This window comes from Mycteria americana, chromosome Z (genome assembly GCF_035582795.1).
Source record: "Mycteria americana isolate JAX WOST 10 ecotype Jacksonville Zoo and Gardens chromosome Z, USCA_MyAme_1.0, whole genome shotgun sequence".
NCBI lineage: Eukaryota > Metazoa > Chordata > Aves > Ciconiiformes > Ciconiidae > Mycteria > Mycteria americana.
This window is the reverse complement of record NC_134396.1, coordinates 30,057,721-30,081,571: the sequence shown is the minus strand read 5'-3', so window position 1 is coordinate 30,081,571 and position 23,851 is coordinate 30,057,721. Positions and strand designations below refer to the sequence as shown.

The window sequence follows — 23,851 nt, the reverse complement described above, 5'->3', positions numbered from 1 at the left end:
ATTTACATGTTGATCTAATCATGGTCAAACAGCTAGAGAATTGGAAGGTCTGACCTTGGCTATCGGCTGTATGGAACAGGCCCAGCTTTGTTCCATGCAGACCTGGGCTCTGGAGCTTGGTGCTGGTGACTTCACAGAGGTTCCCCAGGTGACTGTCAAGGCTTTCATGCCCTGCTCAGAAGAGGCTTGAAAGCAGGACTGCAGCGCTCTGGTTGGGACGTCACCAGAGGAACCTGGGCATGCTGCCCCAGGGAAGGAGCTGGTCAGCTGGGATGTGTAGTGCAGTCTGTACCAGTGTGGTGTGCCTGTCCCTGCTTCTGGAGGTTCCTCGATCTTCTTCTGACATAATTGTCTCCAAGGACTGCTGCTGAAGAGTGGTTGTGGGGTTTTTTTTGTTTGGTTTTTTTTTTTTTTTTTTTTGTTTGTTCTGCTGTAGAGCATCTGTTGGGAAAGAACCTGAACTATAACTGTTTTTTCCTAGCAAACATGTCTCCTGTATCGCCTGTGCCTTTGCATGTAGTTCCATCCTTGAAGAAGTGCATTTGTCAGCTGTGCTCCTGTGGGTATGTAAAAGAGACCGGGGGAAGGAGCTTGGAGTAGCGGTTACTTGGCTAGTGGGCTGCACTGCTCTTTAGGCTTCACTGTTATTCACTGCTATAAGTTGCATATGAAAAACTACAAATAAAGGTGTCTTAGAGCATCTTTAAAGCTTTAAAATGGGAAGCTTTTTCCCCCATTCTGCCTATCAGCCATGTGGTTCTTGTTTTTGTCATAGGAGTAAACAAATGGTGGGGAGGCTTCCCATTTTTCTTATGTAGGTGGATTGCATCTCTAAGAGGAGAGCTTTCCACTTTTTGGCCAAAAACTTGCTTTCAAATGGGTGTTACTGGCTTTGAGTCTGTTTCAATGTAATACAAAGTGATACTTCCTCTGTAAACATGCTAATTCTGGAAAAGATAACGGGGATAGAGCTTTACAAATGGAAGAGACAAGTGAAAATACCAGGATTCATTAGCAGTTTTGTTAGTGTCACTCTTGTGAAGGTATGCAAACTTTTCTTGAAAGCAATTATTAGCTTTAGGCCCTTCGGCGTAAAGTCCGTTCTCCCATATTTGCAGGTTAAGAATAAAATTATTATTAGGGAAGAAAAAACCTTTCTGACTACTTCAGATTACATGCCTTAGTTTGTTTTAAACCCACTAAATAATTATGAAGAGAGTTTAAAAGTGCAAAATTCCCACCCAGAGTTTATATCAGGCTGGTATGCATTGTTGTTACTTATCATGAGTAACAAACACATGCTCTCCAAAAAGGAAACCAATAGAAATGTTGATACCAAGCAGATTATAAACTGTATTTTGAGTACTTGTCATCAGACTTTTATTTGTAAGGTACAAGTGCATCTGCTCCCTCCATTCTGCATTCTGTATGTATCATTCCTTTTTTATTTTTTAATCAGTATTTGTATTTGACTTTGGGAAATGTGTTCCAGAGAGAAGTAACAGTGATTTGATTATTTTGTTAGAGGACTGTGCTATCAAGGACCTAAACATGTATCACTGAGATCTGGATTGAGAAGGGTCCTCTGGTTCTAATGAAGTATAGGTCTCTCTTTGAGGCTTGCAGTTATCTTTCAGATGCTAGATGAGCTAGTAGGGTAGCTCAATCTAAGGATGTGGATAATACCTTGGTCATGGCCTGTGTTAAGAAAAGTTAAACTGGATTTTGGGTTGCTACTACATTGACAGTTCTGGATTAAGAAGTGACAGCTAAGAATTTTGAGTTTCCTGTGGAGACCTGGCCTCAGATTCCAAGTCATATATATATAAAAGCAGAAATTATACACACCTGTGCACCTTAGGGATCTTTACTGCTTGCAGGTAAGTGCAACACTGTGGCTTTTGTTTTATAAGTAGTAGCTCACCTGTCCACTGGTTTGTGGCGGATACTTAGGAAACTTTGGTTAGGCTTGTATTAGAAGGCCATCATAATTATGTTGAACTTCCGGATAAAATCCTTCTCTTATAGAGCAGTGATTTACTGATTAGTGAGGGGGAGTTGGGAGAACAGGAGGATATTAGCAGCAGCTACAAATACAACTTATATATTTTTGTGACTTCTTTAAAACCGGGTATTTGCTGAAGAGGAATACAATACTCATAATGTACAGTGTTAAGTGTCTAAGATACCTATTCTGAAATACCATTCAGAATACATTTATGCATTCTGTACTGTCTATGATGGTGTGATTGAGAAAATAACTTTTTTTTTATCAGCTGGGAGAGGCAGAAGAAGTAGAGGCTATGAAATATATGTTTTTTAAAATTAAGATGACCTGTTGCATCACAGCTTTGAGATGTTAGGGGAAGACTCTTTTGAACTAGCTGTTCTAGCTGATACTCTACATGAAGCAGTGACCAGGCCACTGGAGTATGAGTCCCATGTGAGAGCTACAAATTTTCTGATGATTCCAGGATGCTCAGTACTTCTCAGTATGGATGTTTACCACACAACTGCTAAATGATAAGTGATATTTATGGATGTGTCTGTATGGAGTCTGTCATTTATGGATTATGCATGTATGGAGAGATACAGAAATACATGTATCATTTCTTCTGGGGCAAATTCGCACTAAATCTCTCTCATTCGTGGATGGTGTGTGTGTGAGATGATGGATGGAGGCATGAGGGTAAGAATTCCAGTGTATTAGGGCAGTAATGCAAACTGGCTTTTTGTAGCAGCAGCTGTACAGTGAGAAGGTGTTTGAGAACTGGTGAATTCTTAGCCATGTTTTCTTATTTCCCTTCCCGTAACTTGTGTGGATCTACTGACTCAAGTATCTTAAATTAAGAATGTGTGAGGGCAAGAGCAACTGCAGGCAAGGGTTACTTTTTTTCTTGCTCCTGCATCTTGTGCAAAACCCATTTATGCACAAGGAAGTAACATTGCACCTTTAGTAATTCCATAAGCACACAGCTGAGGTTCTTGTAGTGCCTTGCGCAAGGGATGAGCAGCCTTCCACAGTGTTATGGGGACAATTAAATAGAAGTGAGCAGATTTTTGTGGTGTATTTGAGATACATGTTGAAGTGATCATATGCTTTTGCCTAATAACTCACAGCTTTCATTGTTTTGTGTATAGAAGAGTGTATGTTCATCTTCAGTATAACTACAGAGAGGTTTCTCAGAGCTGAACTGGTAGATGATCTTGGTAGCTACTCATCAAACTTTTTGTTTTAGTGGAGATTGGGAGAACATGGGATGAGTAGGGACTTAAAAGGATATGAGTGCTCTAGTTTGAGTCTGGCCATGGGGTCCTTTAGCAAGCCTGAATTACATTCATGGCTTGATAGTTAGGTTTCAGTCTTCTGTGTTGCAACATTTGGAAGAACTTTGGCAGAAATTACTCTATGGCAGAACGTTGCATGAGAGCTCTATCTTACCATCTACAATGCTTAACAACTTCAGCTGGGCTAACTTACGTGTGGCACCATTTGGAGGTAGCTCTTCCATATGAGAGTACTTTTCAGACCATCCTACGTGGTGACACCTACCTACACTCCAGTCTTATGTGAAGCTGTTCAGCTGTGTCTCTGATGCGTTGTGTATGGGCTTACAGCTGGGGAACTCTGTGTTTAGTTGGTGTAAAGCACAACTGCAGAGAGTTTTGAGTATCTTTCTGTCCCTATGCTGGGCATTTTAACACTTCTGAATCATATATCACATCTGATGGTGTTTCTCCATGGCACTGACAGTGGTTTCTGATACATTTACACATAGGCAGAATCATCCCAAGAGGTGGATCTAATCCATAGTCACTCATTATTGTACTTTCTGGCAGCTTGACCATCTCTTCCAGCTGCATGTATTTTAGTAGTTTGCACTTAGGAATACCAGTCAGGGAAAGCTGCAAGAAGCTCTTTCATGGTAAACATAAAGTACCACAGGAGCCAGAGGCACAATCATTTCACTTGCATTTGTGTCACGACATCTTTCGTTGCTTAAAGCGTTTATTTACACAGTATTTTTTTTAAGTAATTGAACAATGACAAATACAAGTAGAAACAGTCCTTGTCCCAGGAGGCTTTCAGACTAAAAGACAAAAATCTAGCCAAGAAGCCTGATTAGAGATGTGGAAGATGGATGTTTTTAATCAGAATAGGACTGGTGTTGTGTATGCTGTTTTTAATCAGAATAGGACTGGTGTTGTGTATGCTGTAGCTGCTGTAGAAAATACGTGTATGAAGAGAAATGGAGAATAGGACACAACTGGCACCTGTTGCAAGCCAAGGAGATGGCAAGTAAGGTAGCCTGTGGGAAAGAAAGTGAGTGGTAAGATGTGTGCTGCTAACATGGTTCATCAGAATATAAGAGGAAAGAGTATGTGTATGCAGGAACTGTGCTGCACAGATCATCAAAGGCCATGAAATAAATTGTGTGAGAAATGTCTGACTCTCTTGTCCTTGGAACAGGTTTACTGTAGCTATTCTGCTTCTTTCTTATGCAGTGCTCATACTGCATTCCATGCTGTCCTCCAGGGTGGAAGTTGTGTTTGACTCTCAGGCAGTTTATGGCAATGGAAGGACAGAATGACCAAATCAAGATTCTTGACAGTAATTTTTATCAAAGGTGCTTGATCTGAATTTTGCAGTACATATCATCTCAGAGAAAGGTTAACTCAGTATGGGATTCACCAGTGTTGTCTGTATTCCTAACACACAGGGTTCTGATACCCAGTACTCCTATCTTTGAATGTTTGGGCAGTTCTTTTATTTCATGTCACTGGGGCCAAAATTTTTGTCAGTGGCTGTTTACCATTTTAAAAGATCAGATATTTTATTAGTATTTATAGGGAACAGTTGGGAGCATAAGCTTGGGCACTGCTTAAAAGCTTCATCCATCATGTAACAAGGGTATTTTGTTAGTCAGCGAGGGTAATGTAAAAAAAAAAGGTCTGAACAGACTGAATACGTATTTGATTACATAATTTTGCATAGTTAGACATCTATGGTGAAAATACCGGTCCTTGTAACAAGCCATTTGTAACAAACTTTTTTCAACACTAAATGCCAGGTGCAGCTATACTGTGAGTATATTTTCACCTGACACTTTGTTATACCAATTCTGGACACTTGGGTGCTTCTTTTCACTGATGGAGATAGTGATGTCATGTTGCTGAGTGATGTCATCTCCCAGTGCAAGGGGAGCTTTGCGTTTTACTCTTGGTGATTTTTGTTTGGAAAGTGAGTTGGCCACTGGAGTGTGACTTCCCAAAATTTTTTTTTTCTTAATAAAATCGGTCTGTTTACATTGTAGCATGTTCTGCTCGTCTCCATCTTGATATCCTGAAGTCCTCTTGATATCCTGAAAGCATCTGAAGATACTTTAAAAGGGTTTTTGTTATTGCCTGTTGTAGTTCTTGTGAGGATTTCTCAGGGGTAAAGTGAAATAAAACACTCAGGTGCTGAGTGACTGCAGTGACAACTACTTTCAGTGGGAGTTACTAAGGTTATTTTACCTCAGAACTGGTTGAAGAACTTGAGAGAGAGTTTGTCAGAATGGACCCATCTTCAAAACACAGCTTCTGTAAATGAAGTGCATCACTATGGAAAGCACAGAAACTTCAGTAACTTGGAGAGTGGAAATATAATAGCCTGGAAGTGTCAAACTGTGGAAGTCTCCTGAGATGGGAAGTCCTACACAGCACTTGTGGGATCACTTTTCTTTCCACCAGTTTGTGATGTCATTTTCACAGTGTAGAGTGTTAGTTTTCACGCAGACCAAACATTGCAAAACTCAGGAAAAATGAGCAAGAACTGAGTGAAATTCTTTCCATAGAGCTCTGTTTCTTTTATTAGTTTTAATGAAATTCTGGCTTTAAGTTTAAACCAACTTTTAAAAAACTGAGTGGGATTTCTTTTAGCAGATACTAAAGATGCTTAAGGCTTCACTGTTCTTGCTGTATTGGAAATAGTTTGTTAACGAACTGGCAAATGCATGTCTAGAAAGAGGTTTAGTAAAGGCCAGGGTTGGATTCAATTCAAGTAAAACAGTTCTTATAACCCTAACAGAAAATTTTTGTTCCTGCAGAAGAACCAAACTGATTCTAAAAATAAATGCATAAATGCAAATGCTATGCTGGAGACTCTAAATTCTTTGACTTCAGCTCTGTTGATCCTCCTGAGAGTGAGTGGCAATTTTCTACCTATTACTTTCACACGTTACTGCCTATTACAATTACCTATTACCAGTTCAGTCCATTGTTACTATGCATGAGTAAAGTGCAATAGAATTAAACCCCTATTATAAACATGATGGTCTTTTAGCATTGCAAGAACAGAGGTCCTTTGTTTTTTCAAGACAATTTTTTTAACCCTTATTTTTCTGTTCCCTTGTCATTCCATGCAGTATTCATAGCAAATGTGGTTTTTCTGTAAAATACTTTCAGTTGGGAAAAGGTAGTGTTTGGACTGATCTCATCTCCAAAATGCAGGAAGAGATCATGGCATCAGGTCATTAGGTGGCATTACTGCATTAGGTCTTTACTGTACTGGTGTAAGTTGGCATATGCCGCTGGCTATATGCCATTGACTCCAATATTCAGTCTATATAATGTTTAAATGATTGTAGGGGGTGAGTGGGGAATCAAAAGCAAGGTTTAGAAGTATCTTCTAGATTCCTGTGATATCCTTGAACATAGCAAATGTTTAAAGTATACATCACATTAAGTAGTCAAAGGAGAGACTTCAAAGGCAGGGAAAAAAAAAAGGTCTCTTAATGTACTTAACTCTCACTGGGCCCATGCAGAATGAGTCTTATCCTTTTATGAAACATCTTCCATCAGCTTAAAGACTGTAAACTAAGTAGTTGTTTTTTTCATGGTGTTGGGAAAGATGGCCTTGGCTTGAAAAATGAAAAAATTGGGCAGACATGGACAGTAAAGGGTAGCTACAAATCCCATTTAAACCAATGGGAGTTGCAGATGCGAAACTACTTACAAACTCAGCCCTGGAGTGCTCGGAGTCCTTGTCTTCAGTACAGCACACAATTTATTTGGAAAAGGCATAAAACCAGCAAAAGCGCATATAACTTCCCTGTCCTACGTAACTCGTGCTTTTGTATCAATACAATAAAACAATATTGTAAAAGGAATCAATATGTAGAACAAAGAAGTCACTGTGGAGGACGGGGCATGGATACTGTCTGTATTTTTGTGGGGTGGTGGTGTGGCAAGGGTTTGGATTACTTTTTACCTGCTTCTGTGGATGGCATACCTGTCCTGTCGCTAGGCACCATTGCGAAGAGCCTAACTCCCTCTTCTTTATGCCCAGCCCCACCAGGTATTTATACATATTGATAAGATCTCTCTGAGCCTTCTCTCCTCTAAGCTTTCTCATTCTCTCCTCCTATGAGAGATGTTCCAGTCCTTTAACATCCTTGTGGCCCCTTGTTCCAGTATGTCCTCGTCTCATACTGGAGGGTCCAGACCTGGACACAGCATTCAGATGCCTCTTCCTCAGTGCTGAGTGGAGGAGGGGTCACTTCCCTTGATAGGCTGGCAATGCTCTGTTCAATGCAATCCAGAGTGCTGCTGGCCTTCACCACAAGGACATGTTGCTGGCTCTTGGCCAACTTGTCTACCAGGGCCACCATGGCCTTTTCTGACAATCTGCTTTCCAGCTGGTTGGACATCAGACTGTCCTGCTGCCTGGGGTTACTCCTCTCCAAATGCAGGACTTTGCATTTCCCTTTGTTGAATTTCATGACATTCCTGTTGACCCATTTCTTCATCCTGTTGAGGTCCCTCTGCATGGCAACACACACAGTGGGTCTGTCAACCACTTCTCCCAGTTTTGTATCATTTGCAAACCTGCTGATGGTGTCATTGGTCCCATTATCCACATCATTCATAAAGATATTTAATAGTATTTACCCCATTATCCAGCCCTGGGACACCCAGCTGGTGGCTGGCTTCTGGCTGGACCTTGTGCCACTGATCACAACCCCTTTGAGTCCAGCAGCTCAGGCATTATTTAGTCCACCTCACTGTCTACTTATCTAGCCCATACTTCCATCAGTTTGTTGATGAGGATGTTATGGAAGACACTGTCAAAAGCCTTACCAAAGTCAGGATAAGCAACATCTACTTCTCTCCTGTCATCTACTGAACCAGTCTTCTCATGGTAGAAGGCTTTCAATTTGGTTTAAGCATGATTTCCCCTTCATAAATCCATGCTGACCACTCCAAATGACCTCCTCCATCCCTTTTGACAGCCAGTGTCTGGAATTGGTTTTCCAGGATTATTTACCCTGTCATCTTCACAGGGATTGAGGCTGACTGGCCTGTAGTTCCCCAGAGACTCCTTCTTGCCTCTCTTGAAGAGAGGAGTGACATTTACTTTCTTCCAGCCCTAAGGAACCTCCCCCGATTGTCACAACCTCTCAGTGGATAAAGAGAAAGGCTTCAAAATGACATGGGCCAGCTCCCTCAGTGCTTGTGGGTGTTCCGTGGACACTGTCCATGGGTATGCCGTTTGTTTCCTAACCTGCTCCTCATGGGTATGCCGTTTGTTTAAGTGTTTCCTAACCTGCTCCTCCTACACCAAGGGTAAGTCTTCCTTGTCCCAGACTTTCCCACTGATCTTGGGGACCTGGGATTGCTGAAAGTTGGTCATACCAGTGAAGACCAGGGCTGAGACTGAGATTCAGAGGTCATGCCTTCACTCTTCAATATAATTAGGTGCTTAGGGAGCATGAACAGCTGGTTCTTGCAAATCAAAGCTGTTGATCTTTAAGAAAGATGCAAACCATTGGTGTGAGCCAAGAATAATTTCCTGGGGCTTGACCAGCTGTGCTGGCTTTCTTTTCAGGCAGATTTTCTTCAGTAGGAGGAACAATCTCTGTGGTAATGCTGGTCAGGAGAGTAAGCTTTACTCAACATTTGTCTCTAAGGCCTCTCCCTGCTGCTTAGCAGGTTTAGATTTGGAAGTCAGTATTAATCATCAGTTAATATTTCTTGCAACCATTGTTTCTCAAATAGTGTGGAGTGCTTAATGGTTAGAAAATCCTGACTTTATCAAGGACTTACAGTTTAATGCTTTGGCAGTATTTTCTTCCCTTATTGCAGAGGTAGGAGTGGAAAATTAGTCTTTTTTTACATGTTATTTCAAAACTTCTATTTACTGAATTGTAATGCAAGTGGATTGAGAAGAGAGTTTTTGTGATGTCAGATGTTCTGATGTCAGAACATGAAATAAAACATTAAAACCTTAAACTATTAAAAAGGAAAAATTTGAATGCATTATCAGGAAAATACACCTGTTTTTAAAATCAAACAAAAATATTTTCATTAAGTTGCCTAAAAATCAGCCTAATTTCATGGATTATTTCCATCAGTTCCTTCTGATGGAAAACAGCTGTCAAAAATGACTCTATTAAAACTTGGGTCAGTGTTACAATGGCACAGATAGCTGCTCTTGGCAGGGTTTTAAACATAGGTACTGGTATAGATGTTGGGTTTCTGAAGTCAGCTGGGAACTTGTGACCTTCAATCCATTTTCAGTTTCCTTCCTAGAGTCTTTGCTTTTCAGGCTATCGTGAAGCTTATGTGCACCAGGAGATCTGTATTTCCTGTCCCTAAGGAAAGGAATGACTGTACTGCATATGAGTATTGTATTATTTTTTTTCAGCCTTGTGAAACATTCTGCAAACTGTGCATCTGACTTTTTGCCGCTTGGTCTGCCAGAGTAATTTGCAGACCTGCGTGTTTACCCCTACCGATGTTTGACACTCAGTTTAACTATGGCAGCACTGCCTTCTGAGTAATCTTACTGTGGGCATGTTCATCTAAATGTTCGAAAGTGTCTATCTCAATAAGAATTTGTCATGTGAGTCAACCTCAGTTCCTCAAGAGCTAGTTATGGTTGGATTAAATGGGCTAAAGGATAGAAAATTGCTGTCATCTTTCTGATGGGTATTCTAAGCATCAAAACTAATACCACAGTGCATTTAAGATAATTTTCTCATCTGTGTTCCTTATCCTCACCATTAGTTTGGATACGTTGTGGTGAAGAATTTGTTGTTCTTCATTGCCATTATGGGAAGAAGGGACTTGGGTGCGTGAATCCTGTATCTCCCCTTGGAATTACCATGTGCTGGTTTCTCAAGTCCCAGGATGTGTCACTCTGAGGAACATTTCCCAGCTGCACACACTTAGTGCAAAGAACAGGCAAGAGTCAAGACTAACTGGTAGGAGAAGTGAGTGGAGTGGCATCAGTTTATACTCTTGTAGTTCCAGCTTGGTTAACGTAACCCTCTTTTGCCTATTTAGTATCATATTCTGCCTTTCCTGACTTTACTCGTGTATTGTCTCTCCTATTTACAGTGCATGCAGATAGTTGGCTTCTGAAGTATATTTATTGTTGCCATCTTGGTGTATTTTTCCAAGTAAAATAATAGCTACTACTTAATGCTGAAGCTACTTTGTTCCTCTGACAGTCACTGCCTAGATTATTGAAGGTATGGTAAAGGGTCAGTGAAAGGGGATTTGTGAAAAGGATCCTTACTCCCTGTGAGATCACTAACCTGCTTGCTTCTCTCTAAGTAGTATTACTGCACAAGTAATATTGCATTGCCTTACTGTGAGATAAAAGCCCAAGATAATGGGAGCAAGCAAGAGTTGATTCTATTTGTGGTTGTTTAATGTCCTGAACTTTTCACCAGAAGATGGCGGTAGGCTGATGTTAGTCACAAATATTTCTACTGCTTGCTGTTGGATAAATGTGGAGATACTGTGCTAAATACTTTGAACCGAATAGATTACCATAGCCCACAGTGAGAAACTGGCCGGGCATTGCAAAGCATTGCATGTCAAGCAGTTTTGTGGGTTTGTAGGTCTGGCTGGCTGCTGGCCTGCAAGTCCTCTGCAAGTCCTGGCCATTGTTCAGTGATGTGCTTTCATTTGACAGTCTTTCAAGAGCATTTATTTTGGAAGAAAAATCAAAGCAGGTAGAGCTGTTGCTTAAATAAGTTTGCATTTGTTGCGTATTGCCTTTCAGTTCAGGAAAATGTTTCATTCTGTTCCTAGAATTAATTTTCCTGGCAATAAGCTCCAGTTAAATGTGAATGCACGTTTTCTGTGACAGAGACAACAAAAGCAGAGAAAGGACTGGAACTGATACTGCAGAATGCAGAAAGAATTCTTGTTTTCGGTGAAAAGCCTATGTAAATATTGATAAAAAATGTGGAGTTCAGCAGCTCTTGCAGATGTTTTGTGATACCTTTAATGGAAAATAAGCTATGTTAGCCAGAGAAACAAAGACGTTTTTTACCCTGTAGCCATAAATTAATCTGCACCATAGTAAATGTTTAGCATGTTAACAAGCTCAAAATGTCAGAGTTAGATACATTTATGATTTTTCTATTTTCAGTGCATTCAAATATTGCAGAGTAACTTCACCATTGGCAAAAACCTCTTTCTGAAGAATGTAAGGAGAGGAAAACGCAGGTGTTTTTCTTAGACGAGAAGTAAAACACCAAACCCAGTCAGGGTGATCTGTTGCACTATGGCTTGATAAAACTTCAGGCCAAAGCTTCAGATTTCCCTATGTGCCTGAGGCTGAGTTCCTTTAAGGTGTTCTATATGCACAGACACATAAGAAGAGGTCACCTGGCCTGAGGTCACTTGGGCTTGCCCAGACCCAGCTGTCAGCTGACACAGACAAGCTACAGACTGAGTCCAAGATGCCACAATCTAAATATTGCGTGCTGTCACCACTTACTCCCACATGCCGATTCCTAATCCACATCCGTAACAGTGATGTGCCCGCAGCTGTTTTTAATGACCTGTTTACAGCAAAACATGCTAACAGTTCCAAAACAAACAAGCAAAAGTAAGAGATCCAAATTCTTTGAAACTGTGGCTCTCAAGTGAGTCTTCACCTGTGGAAAATTTGCTGTTTGGCTGCGTGAGTTAGACTATACCATACTCACATTGACAACAGGGCTGGGCTGGTCTGCTACAGGCAAGGCCAATTCCAGTGTGTCCCTTGCTTCTGAATGCTTCCTTTTGCACCTTTGGTTCCATTAACTGTTATAAGATCTAAGTATTATGAGTAGTGCTTAAGAGGAATACTACATCAGAAAACTTCAAATTCCATAATTTGAGAGCAGCCTTTCCAGGTGTATTTATGAAAATGTAATCACAATGTCATTATCAAAATAGTTCTTTCAATATGTAAGATGGCGGAAGTTCATTCATTTGTGACATTTCATTAGCTTAAGATTTACACTTGCATTCCCAGTAAACACCACTGGTGGGGCTTTCAAGTCTGTCCGATGACCAGCTTTGCGCAAGCCAAAAGCCAGGAATGAAGGGTGTCAGATTCAAACGTTCATGTATGTTTTTGTTATAAATCTTATTATGCACATTACTTAGCATTAAAAGGCTGCACACAGATGAGCTTTCAATCTGTTATATTTGGTTTCTAAAAGGGACTGAGTACCTCTGGCTAGTGAGCTATCATGAGTTCATGATAGCAAGTTAATGCAGTAGTATAAGGGGGCTTACCAAAGACACAGCATATATTTTGCCAGGTTATTCTACAACTAGTACAAGTTGCCTAGTTATATAATTAAATTGATCACTAAAAGCAAAATCCAGATTTCCAAAGTGGCTGTTCTTGCTAGCACTTTGACACTACTTCTCCCTCCTCCCCCATTTCTTCCTTCCCACTTAAGCCCTGGGTAGCCTTTGACCCCTGAGGGCTTTCCATAATTCCCTCCAATCCATTGATATCCTTCTGCACTGTCTGTCCTCTTGTCTAAGGCCAGACAGTGCCTTTATTGTCTTCCTGCGTGGTTTCTCCCCATCCTCCCTCTAAGCACATTTGCTCCTTCTAGTGTCAGGTGTTCCTCTTTGCTGCTTCCAGCCCCCAGCTTCTTTCTCACATCTCTTTATACATCTGAGAGCATCTGCTTTCAGCTTGCAGCTTTTTTCCCTCCACATACGTGACTCCTGCAGAGACTTTTCTGATGGGAAACCTGCAGGAACTGTGTTTTCAATGTCAATGAACAAGATGCAGCCTCTGAGATCCTAGCTGGCTGTCAAAAGGGCTGGAGGAGGTCCTTACTGTGCTTACAAATTATTTACATGCTCACAGCCTGCTTCTTCAAAATGGAAAAATCCTGGAGAAAAGCCCCTTCATGTTTCCTAGCATTTCCAGAAACTGCTTTGAAAATATCAGTGTGCTTTGTCAATTACAGTGTTTAGCAACAATGTGTATAAAGCATTGTGTCAACGAAAAGGTATTATTCTACGCTCTGGAATCAGTCTGGGGATTTGATCAGGAATGCATGTAAACTGCACTAAGACATCAGTGATTATATAAGACTTCCTGAATTTAAATTTCTGGAATAATTTGCATTTTTCTGCATAGAAATGACCATATGGGAAGCAATTGTATAGATTAGGGAAAAGAAAAATGAAGCCATTAAAATTCCCATCAGTAGGGTATGCCAGCAATCTGGAAAGTTTGACGTGCACGTAGAAATAAGAAAGAACACAAAACTGTATGACCATTTTAACATGATCTCATGCATTTCAGAAAGCTAGTCAATCTGCCTGTCAAGAGAAAAAGAAAGGGCAGTGAGCGTGGCTTCACCTGGGTAGGCGCAATCCAGCCGACTCACCAGTTTTAAGTAAAAAACATTGGTAATTTTTGGTAAAGGCAGCTGTCATGGGAGAATTGGGTGGGTTGGCTGCCAGGACAGAATCGCACTGCTCAACGACATATAATCTAGAACTGCTTTACCATGCAGGATAGGCGTAGCAGGTGATACTGACTTCTGAGATTTCTCTTGCCTGGCACAGGCATGCTTTGTACTGCACCCAAGGACCCTGTCCCTCCCGCCTGGTGCAGGGCGATGGCACAGGCCTCAGGGCAGGGGACACTCCCTCTGATCTCCTGCTGAATTTGAGCCCTGGGTGGTGGCCTTGTGCACAACACAGGACGTCCATGGATGTGACATGTTACTGCTTCTTGAGGGGTTGTTCTCTTCACCATGTGTTACCTTCTGTATTGGATTGTCTGCCATGCTGCCAGTGGCCGTGGATAATCACAAGTCACCAACAGCTGTGACTTTCTCATAGGTGGTGCTGCTGCACCTGTGACTTCAACTTGCTCTGCGGTGGGGCACTTGCTAACTATTCTGGCCAAAATTGAATGCAGTGCTAGGTGCTGCTCTGACTTAACCACTTGGTGCTGGGTGCTCTGCCTTCACTGCTTTGGCTTCTGTTGTAGCTATATTGTGCTTACGCGTACGTAGTTTCCTAAAGAAAAAGCTTCACAAGTTAGTGTCTTGTAAGAAGTACACAAGTTGCAGGTTTCAGGAAAGAAAACCCAGAAAATATTATGGCAGTTTTAATTAAAAGAAAGGCTTTTTTTCCCTCTGAAACCTAACAGTGCTTGCTGAGTTAGTTAACCTGCTTGTAGTAAAAACTGGTATTTAAAAACCTACCTAAAGCTTATGAGAGTTGAATTCTATTTTTTATTCTTACAAATTCCTAGTTTACAAACTCTGAAGGCCTCATTTTTTGCTGCCAAAAGGGCTCTAGTATTCAGATCGTTACAGACGGCTGTTGATAAGTACCTGAAATTCACTCTGTGCAAATTTACCCTCATTAGAAGTTGTGTAATCTGGAAGTATCTTAGGTTTCTCTAAAGTTTTTCAGAAAGCAAGATGAGCAAAAGACCTTAATAAATTCTAGCACCCAGTGTTGCAAAATTTAGGCATCACACCATAACGGACAGAGTTGACCAAAGGCAGAACTGGAAACTTTTAACTAAGTAAATGGCCCTTTAATAAAATTTTGGCTACAAGAGAAAGTTATTTTAGGCAAATTTTATGGGTGGAATGTCACTGCTCCTTCCATAATTCTTACTATCCTTTATTTAAATGATCAGACAACTGGTTCATGACTGAATAGTTTGACATGCTGCAGCCTGGTACAGGTTGGCAGAAAGAGTAGTGGTAGTACTAGATAGTAATAGAGTAGTGCCTTCGCTAGTACTGAAATAAGGCGAAGGGAGCATACTCTGGAGGCTGGTGTCCCTTGTGAACGAATGGCTGTGAACTATTTGCTAGTGCGTTGGCACGTCTCCAAGAAATACACTGTCTTTTAAAAAGCTTCTAAATATTGAAGGCAAATAATCTGTGGTAACAGATTTCAAAGGGAAGATAGGTATCTACATCCCTTAAGTAGCTCTGTAAATACCTTTCAAGCCTAGGAGGACACGTGATTACGTAGTGTGACCTCTTTCGTAACGTATTGACTTTTGTGCGGTACCTTTGCATTAAAAGCAATGGTTTGTAATTGAAGAAGAACTCAGTGTCTTAATGCATTTAGTGAGTTCTAAACTTGCTGCCCTCCATTTCTAAGAAGGGATAAAATGGTAGCTTGTATGCTAGCTAAATATCTTACCACAATAAATAGTTTTTCTTAAATTCCAGATCCTTTTCCATATTTGCTTTATGAGATACATACAAAGAATTTCTGAAGTTCTGGTTGTTTACTGTGCCTCATGAAACATTTTAATAGTTGATTAATATTTAAAAAGACATCTCAGTGAGATTTATAGAGACGGTCATGATAAAGAGCATAGTAACAGTGACTATCAACTGTTACGTGTGCTTTTAGCATTAGAGCATAAATAGCCACATAAAACAGTAATATAGATATGCAATGTAAACATCGTGGTAGAAACCAAGTCATATACTTATACACAAGGTTTATATGTCTCTATTTTTTTTTTCTCTTGCCATTCCCACACTTTTAAAAAAATCAAGTCAATGAAAAAAAAGGAGATAGTAGCTACAACATTGTTTCGTTGTTGCTTAGAGGGCTCTGTGATGAACCCACTATTAATAGGTGCAGTTTGATGTCAAGTATGTGTATCTGTTTGCAGAAAGTGAGACTGCTCAAAATTTTCACCAGAAATGCGTGCTTTTTCCACAGTTAACAGAACCCACCTGAGGTATAGACATGGTAGTTATTCTTGGTTATTGTTAGTTATTGTTTTCTTAGGATGAGAAAATGTTGCCCAAGAAAAGCTGTCGATAATTCAGGATCCAGTTCAAGCTTACAACTGGTGAAAGTCTGATAAAACAGAGATGAAAATACAAAAGGCATTTTACTACAGGGAAGGATGGACTAGGAAATTAATCTCTCCCCAAAAGGGCTGATTGTGTTCTTATTATATAACTCTGGAAATATGGAAGTCTATCACCTATCAGCAGTGCAAAATGACTGATTGTCCATTTTTCCATTTCCAGAAATGGAAAGCTGTTAAGAATTTCAGGATTTCTGACAGCTTCCTCATGGCTGAAATTCTTTTATACAGGGAATAGTTCAGCAGGAAACTTGGATTTTTCATGATGTATAACTTACTCCATTTGACTTTTTCCCCATCAAAAGGTTTTTTTATGGCTTAAGAATTTCCATCCTGGCAAAGCAAGGTGACTGTCTCTTTTAACAGTTAGCCAAAATTTGCCTGCAATTCTCTAAGCTAGATGGACTTCTAGAGCAGCTTATGATCTTTCCATGCTGTTTTATATTGTCAGACTGTATTGCCATGTTGCTAACCAGACTTTTCCATAGCACTTCAGGTTGTAAATTTAATACAAAAGTAGTAGTAGTGGAAAACTGCCTTTCCTTTTGCATGGGGAGGAACAAATTTAATGTAGGAGTGAGGGAGTTGTTTGTAAATCTCTTTTCCCCTCTTACCTTTCTTGGCTTGCATTATGTATTAGAAATGACAGAGATCACAGCAAGCAGATGTTGGAGACCTGGCAAAGTTTTATCAGCACTCATCTTATACTCCCTGAAAGTTGGAGCAGTCGGTGAAAACATGCTTCTGGAAATTGTTTTGCAGAAGCCTTCATTTTTACTGTGGCACCAGGCTCAGATCCTGTTAAAAGAACACAGGACCTTATTTCCCTCTCAAGTACTCCTGTTGTACATCAGTTTAAATCTAATACTGCAGAGGAACAGCTCCTCATTTCACTGGTGTAAAACAGAATTACCTGTAGAAGGAATTGCTCCACTTTCTCTGAATCTATAGCAGTTTTTAAAGTCCTCTTCAGCTGTCTCTTAAGCAAAATTACTGTTTTGTCCTAAAACCAATGGAAATCAGTTCCGATTTTTTATAGCAGAAATTAACTGGTGGCATTATTTTACAAAAAATAAATATTCTAAGTCTTACTTGAATTTGAGGACACTGGGCTGTGGTCCGTATGTTTACAGATTGCACAGTATCCCACTGCTGTGTCAGGTGAATCGTCCAAGCTTACCTAACATGCTAAAGCGGCAACAAATCTGAAGGAAAAACAAGGGCATAGGCAAAGTAAGCAAACTGTGGAGTTGGATCTCCACTCCACCTGCCTTAGGGATTTACACCGGCTCCAGGCCAGGTTTGTGGAAGTGCATGTGGCCTGCAGGTTTTGAGGCAAGGTTTGAAAAAACAGGTGAGATTCCGGGAAGAATCAGAGATTGATGGACAGAGAATTTCTCCTTTCTAAAGAAGAAGGTCACTGCGAGAGAAGAAAGAGTGGGATGTATGAGCAGAGGAAAGCAACTCAGACTACCTCCATGGTGTAGAGGAACTCCATGGAGTCATAGGATCATAGAATATCTCAAGTTGGAAGGGACCATTCTAACGGTCCAATGGTATTCTGAAGGATCCAATGATATTCTCATTGAGTCCAACTCCCTGCTCCTCGCAGGACTACCTAAAACTATAAGACTAAAAGCATTGTCCAGATGCTCCTTGAACTCTGACAGACTTTGTGCTGTCACCACTTCCCTGGGGAGCCTGTTCCAGTGACCAACCACCTTCTCAGTGAAGAACTTTTTCCTAATGTCCAGTCTGAACTTCCCCTGACACAGCTTCATTTTGTCTCCTCGTGTCCTGTCGCTGGTCACCAGAGCGAGGAGATCAGCACCTCCCCTCCGCTGCCCCCCTTGAGGAAGGTGTAGATGGCCATGAGGTCACCCCTCAGCCTTCTCTTCTCCAAGCTGAACAAACCAAGTGACCTCAGCTGTTCCTCGTAAGTCTTGCCCTCGAGGCCTTTCACCATCTTGGTCACCCTCCTCTGGGCACACTCCAGTAGTCTGATGTCCTTCTTATATTGAGGTGCCCACAACTGCGCACAGTGCTCGAGGTGGGGCCGCACCAGTGCAGTGCAGGGTGGGACAATCGCCTCCCTCGACCGGCTAGCTGTGCTGTGCTTGATGCACCCCAGGACATGGTTGCCCTTTTTGGCTGCCAGGGCACACTGCTGACTCATATTCAACTTGCCACCAACCCAAACCCCCAGATCTCTTTCCGCAGGGGTGCTCTCCAGCCTCTCATCCCCCAGTTTGTATGTATAACCAGGATTATCCCACCCCAGGTGGAGAATCTTGCACTTGCTCTCGTTAAATTTCATATGGTTGGTGATTGCCCGGCTCTCTCTAGTCTATCCAGATTCCTCTGTAAGGCCTCTTTACCCTCGAGGGAGTTCACAGCTCCTCCTAATTTAGTATTATCGGCAAACTTGCTTAATGTACACTCAACTCCTGCGTCCAGATCATTTATAAAAACATTAAAGAGCACTGGCCATAAAATTGAGCCCTGGGGTACCCCACTGGTACATCAGGCCACCAGCCTGATGTAACGCCATTTACTGTAACTCTTTAAGCCCAGCTCGTCAGCCAGTTGCTCACCCATCGTATTATGGACTTGTCTTGCTGTATGCTGGACGTTTTGTCCAGAAGGATACTGTGACAGTAAGTATCAAAAGTTTTGCTAAGATCCAGAAAATCCGTATCTGCTGGCTTTCCGTTGGTCAGCTAGATTGGTGACCTGGTCATAAAAGGAAATTTAGTTAAACAGGACTTTCCCCTCGTGAACCTGTGCTGGCTATGACCAATGACTGCATTGTCTCCCAAGTGTTTTTCAATAACTCCCAGAATGACCTTCTCCATAATTTTACCAGGCACTGAAGTGAGACTGACAGGCCGGTAATTACCAAGGTCTTCCTTCTTATCGTTCTTGAAAATTGGGATGTTTGTTTCTGCTTTGGTGCCGTTTTTTCTCCAGCATCCAGAAGGATCATTTTTGGTGTTTTTAATGGCAGTTGAGGTGTTGTGTATGTAGAAATAAATTTCTGCACCAATTCTGAGATTAGTTCTGGCAGTTCCAGTCCAAAACTGCAGTTCACAGTGATTTCTATCAACACATATCTTCAGATGAAAAGTTTTCAAAAACTGTTGCTTGTCTGTTATATCCTATTTGGTGTGGCAGCAACTGACAGTCTTTTATAAAATACAGAGTAGGCTTCCCACGCTGGACTTGGAAGGCTCTAATATAGGTATCAAAGAAGTCTCCATGTGTAGTACAGTTTTCTTGTATTTGTAAAGAAACACTTGAAGATATAGTTCAGTGCAGACATCCTATTATTTCAGACATGGGATATTCAGTCTTCTGCTCAGAAAAGTTTTCTTCCTTCTCTGTGTCGTGGAACAGGGTAAAGTAGCCCTAATTCAAAGTGAGAAAAAGGCCATAAGCTTTCATAGAAAAACCTGTCTGAGAATCCTGCCTCTCATTTTTCAGAGGTTTCTGTCCTGGCTCTAACCTTTCAGAGAGATACCTGCCATTAAAGCACAGTTATACAGCATGATTTCTGGTTTAGCGTTGTGTATCTTTCAAGTAGCAATGGCCACATCATTTTTATGATTGGATGGATACCCATTCTGACTGGAAGGAGAACACAGCACTTCTTTAGCCAGTTTGGCAGCTGTCATTCACATCAGTGTCCTTTGCCTACTGAACAAATGGTGACTGAGCTTTTGGGTTCCTCTTACTGTACTCGCTTATTGATAAAAAGTCTGTATTGCTGTGCTCTTCTGGTGTAGTGCTAGGGCAAGAAGCACAACCTACAGGGCACGTGGCCCAGATACCGATGGAGCCAGAATTCAGCAGCCCCTGGATGGAATAAGTCTCCTTTGGCAGCCTCTGCGGAGTCACTTAGTCTTGTTTTTGCCTCCACTGGTAAGAATAAGACAATGCTAATTCTTCTTATTTTTTGGGGGGTGGGGGAGGGTGAGATTCATTGGTGGAAAACCTGTGAGCAAAGATACAATATTTTCATTTTTTTCCTCAAGAGGAACCTTGTAGAGCAGCTTGCACTTAGATACACAGGAGCTTCTTGAGATCAAATGGGAGGCATACTATTGCGGCTCTGAATAACACCTTCTGTTCTTGTTTTCCAGCATGCACCGTGTCAGTGGAAGTAAAGGCAAGAGCTGTTAATTTAGCACAAAACCATAGGAAACTTTTTCTGTTTGAAATTGGTGAAGTCACATCTCAGAAATTATTAAAAAGCTTATTATTTAAGCATTCAATTTTACTCTCAAACCCTTCTCTGTCTGTTTTTCCTGAGTACTTCTACATCTATTTCACCATTGTCTTTAATGAGAGATGGGCTAATTTATGTCTAGTTTATGATAGTTTCTATGCTGCTGTCGTGCCTCAGATGGCTTTCTGGACTTACCTATGCTTTGCAATGGTGCGAAGGAGAGCAACTTTGGATCTCGTTATTGAGAAACTTGTGCATTTTGGTGCACAACCTTAGGTTCCTTTCAGTTTTCACGGATGTTTCAGCTCTCTCCATTATTTCTCTACTTCTTTTTTCTCCCCATCACTCAGCTGGACTGTACTTTCCTTCGTCTGAGTATATACAGCAAACTATTAGCTTGTATAGGAGCAATTAGTAAAAGTCTTATCTATTTATCTATTTTTATTATATTATAAATATTATATTTTTATTATATTATACATATTATCTCTTTATCTATAAAAGATTTATATATTTAGAACTGAAGTCATCAACGTTTGAATTCAATCTAAATTTTCTTAAATCTTTGTGATGCTTAGGTAGCCAAGATTTTGCCTCAGCTCCCTATTATGTAGAGGCCTAACATGACATCTGTATCCAAAGTGAAAGTCCAGGGACGTTCAGAACTGGGGAGCTTGGATTGAGGGGTTTGCTTCTGCTTCACAAAGAACAATCTCTCCATTTAAGACCTCACATGTTTATGAGTACTGACACAGAATAAACTTTAGTTCAACAGCTCCTTCATGAGGATGCATGTTTTCCATTTTTTGGCATAGCATTTCTGTATCCTGGACTTTTGAACAAACAAGGAATGGGCAGCATAGGGGAATGGGTGCCTGTCTTTGTTTCCTGTCTGCAGCCAGAAGGCAATTAATTCACTCATATGTGTGTTACTCTTTACCATTGCTGACCTCAACATGTGTGGGTGTACTTGATTTTTCTAACCCTCCATCCTCTCTGCAAGGACTGGTAGCCATCTGTCCAGAAGAACCTGATGATTGTTTTACACTAAATCATTCCTCACTCTAGATGTACTATATTACTGACACCTGAGATATATGATCAGTATATTTCAGAATGAGGAAGGATGGCACAATTAATCTATGTAATCCATTCCCTAGCATTTCAGCAGGTACACCAGCCATACCATGATGTCTTCAGTACTCATTCATTCCCTCATTCGTTTCTCTGATGCCCTTAATTGCGGTCTTTCTTTTGGCCACCAGCCTTGCAGCCTAGGCGGTATCTAAATCAACATGTTTTTCTGAATCTCTCCAAACTTCTAATGTAGTTATTTGCGTGAAGTTTGTTCCTGTATAGGGTGAATGTGCAAACAGAAAACATAACATCTAATGATGCCTGTCATCTGTACAATCAGCTCTTGATAGTCATCAGTCTCGAAGGGATGTTGCCTTCATTCGATGCCTCCCTATGGAATGACCATTCTTTTAAAGGTGTTGTTTTCCAGCCCGTAATAGCCCTGCAAGCCTTTCATGCGGCTGAGCCCTCCAGCACGACAGTGGATAAGTTGTCACTGTGTTATCTCCAGCCTCTTCATCCCAGTCAGGGTTTACTGACCTTGTCTGCATCCCAAGCACAGGCAGAGCTTGTTGGCATCTGTGTGCAGTAACATTAAACATTCAAAAACCTGTTTCACATGCAGAAACAACATCGTCTACTCAAACTGGTTAATCTTTGTGGCTTAGAGATGAATTCTCCGAGGACTGATATGTAAACCTCTTAGTTTTTTAGTTACCTGAAATACCTTTCTAGCTTTCTGTCTCATCTCAGATAAATATCAAGCATGCACCTCTACTTGATCTACGGTAGTGCTATACAAGCTAGCATGTAAAAGAAATTGGTATTTGCTCCGTCATTGCTGGGTAGGTGCAGTGGGTATGCACGCAAAAGGACAGACCTCACTAGGTCTTGCTTTAGTAAGTCACAAAATCCATCATAATGAGTTTGTGTAAAATGTGATCTGCAGTGATTGTGTTAATGTGCTGAAATCTGAGAGCTCTCAGGCTTGCAGTGAGGATGGCATTATAGCACTTCATGACAGGTCTAATTACACTTTGACTGCTCTCTTGGGGGAGAGGAGTATGAAACTTTGTTCTCAGTTGGAGGGCACAGATAAATCGCCGTATTCATTATGTGAAAGTTAAACCCATTACCATCCAAATTTATTATCCCTGGACATAGATATCTACCTGTTTCCTGTCAAAAGCATATTGCAGTTTCAAAGGATAGTGTTTCCACAAATAATTTACTAAAGTTATTGGACTGTTTAGACCTTCCTTTTGCTAATGTCTTGGGTCAGCTGCCAAAAATAATGCAGCCACAAATGTTTAGTGTGTGCTCTCTCCATGACTGCTCCTGGGACCCCTGAAACTGAGTTTTGGCATCAGTTTCTCCATTGTTTGCTGCATTTAGCTAGGGTGAGTGAACTCTGACAACATAAAAAAGTTACTCAATCTGCAGGATTGCATGGTTTTGCACAGTTGTTGTTTGGGTTAATGACGGGATCTTTAGGACTTCCTGTCTACTTGCTATACTTTCTGTTTTAAATAAGTCAGTACTAGTCTTTGCTCTACATTATTTCAAAGAGGACATGTATGAAAGAGGTAGAAAGATAGTATTTATTGCTGCAAATTATCTCTTGTGAACCTTCAGGTACTGAAGTACAGATAGGTCAACAAAGCCCTCTGAACTGTATTGGTAGTACCTAAAATCATATTAATGACAATGTGAAGAAACAGTACAATTCTTGTTCATTGAGGGTTATTTGAGATGAGATTAGTAGGAAGATTATATCAAAGATTTTCTTTTCTTGGTTGCATATGTGGAAAGCAAGATAAAAAGTGTGAATGAAGGCAAGAGCGGCCATGAGGAGCATAGTGAGCTTAATACAGAGCCTTGCTCAGAGTTCACTAGGTCTCTAAAAAAGGATGACCCGGATGACTTTGTGCACCTTTTGAAAGGGACACAACCACGACGACATCTAATAGCGAACCTCAGGGTTTTGTGCTCTTCCAAGGTACTGTCCTCCTTCCAGCTGCCCTGGATTCCCAGTGGTGGCATTCTGACAAGGGTGAATTTGGAAGACGGAGCAATTGTATATTTCATTCTTTTGGCACTGATGAGCACTATACATCTACAAATATATGTTTCTCTTTTGTTAAACTTTTGCCCGAAATCACAGTGAAGACTGTGTGCATGCAAATGTGTCAAACTTCTCTTTCTCCACTGCCACCTTTATTCATTTTGAGGTGATTACTGATCTATCTGCTCTAACATTTGGTGAATGTCTGTGTTGGGGAAAAAGTGAAGTTTGACATCCAGAGCTCAGTGTTCTGATATGACACAGAGAAAAACGCTTCTGAGCTGTGTGGGAATTACAGTTAACCTTCCAACGG

At 40.9% G+C, this 23,851-nt stretch overlaps 1 protein-coding gene across 1 annotated transcript in view; it reads left to right on the top strand.

Moving 5' to 3' along the window:
- Positions 1 to 421: 421 nt before the first annotated feature.
- SAXO1 (stabilizer of axonemal microtubules 1) overlaps positions 422 to 23,851 on the top strand; it is a 36,484-nt gene continuing 13,054 nt past the window's right edge. The window contains exon 1 of the mRNA XM_075527403.1: positions 422 to 563. Coding sequence (XP_075383518.1) covers positions 487 to 563 — 77 coding nt within the window. The 5' untranslated portion in view covers positions 422 to 486. The remainder of the gene's footprint in view (positions 564 to 23,851) is intronic.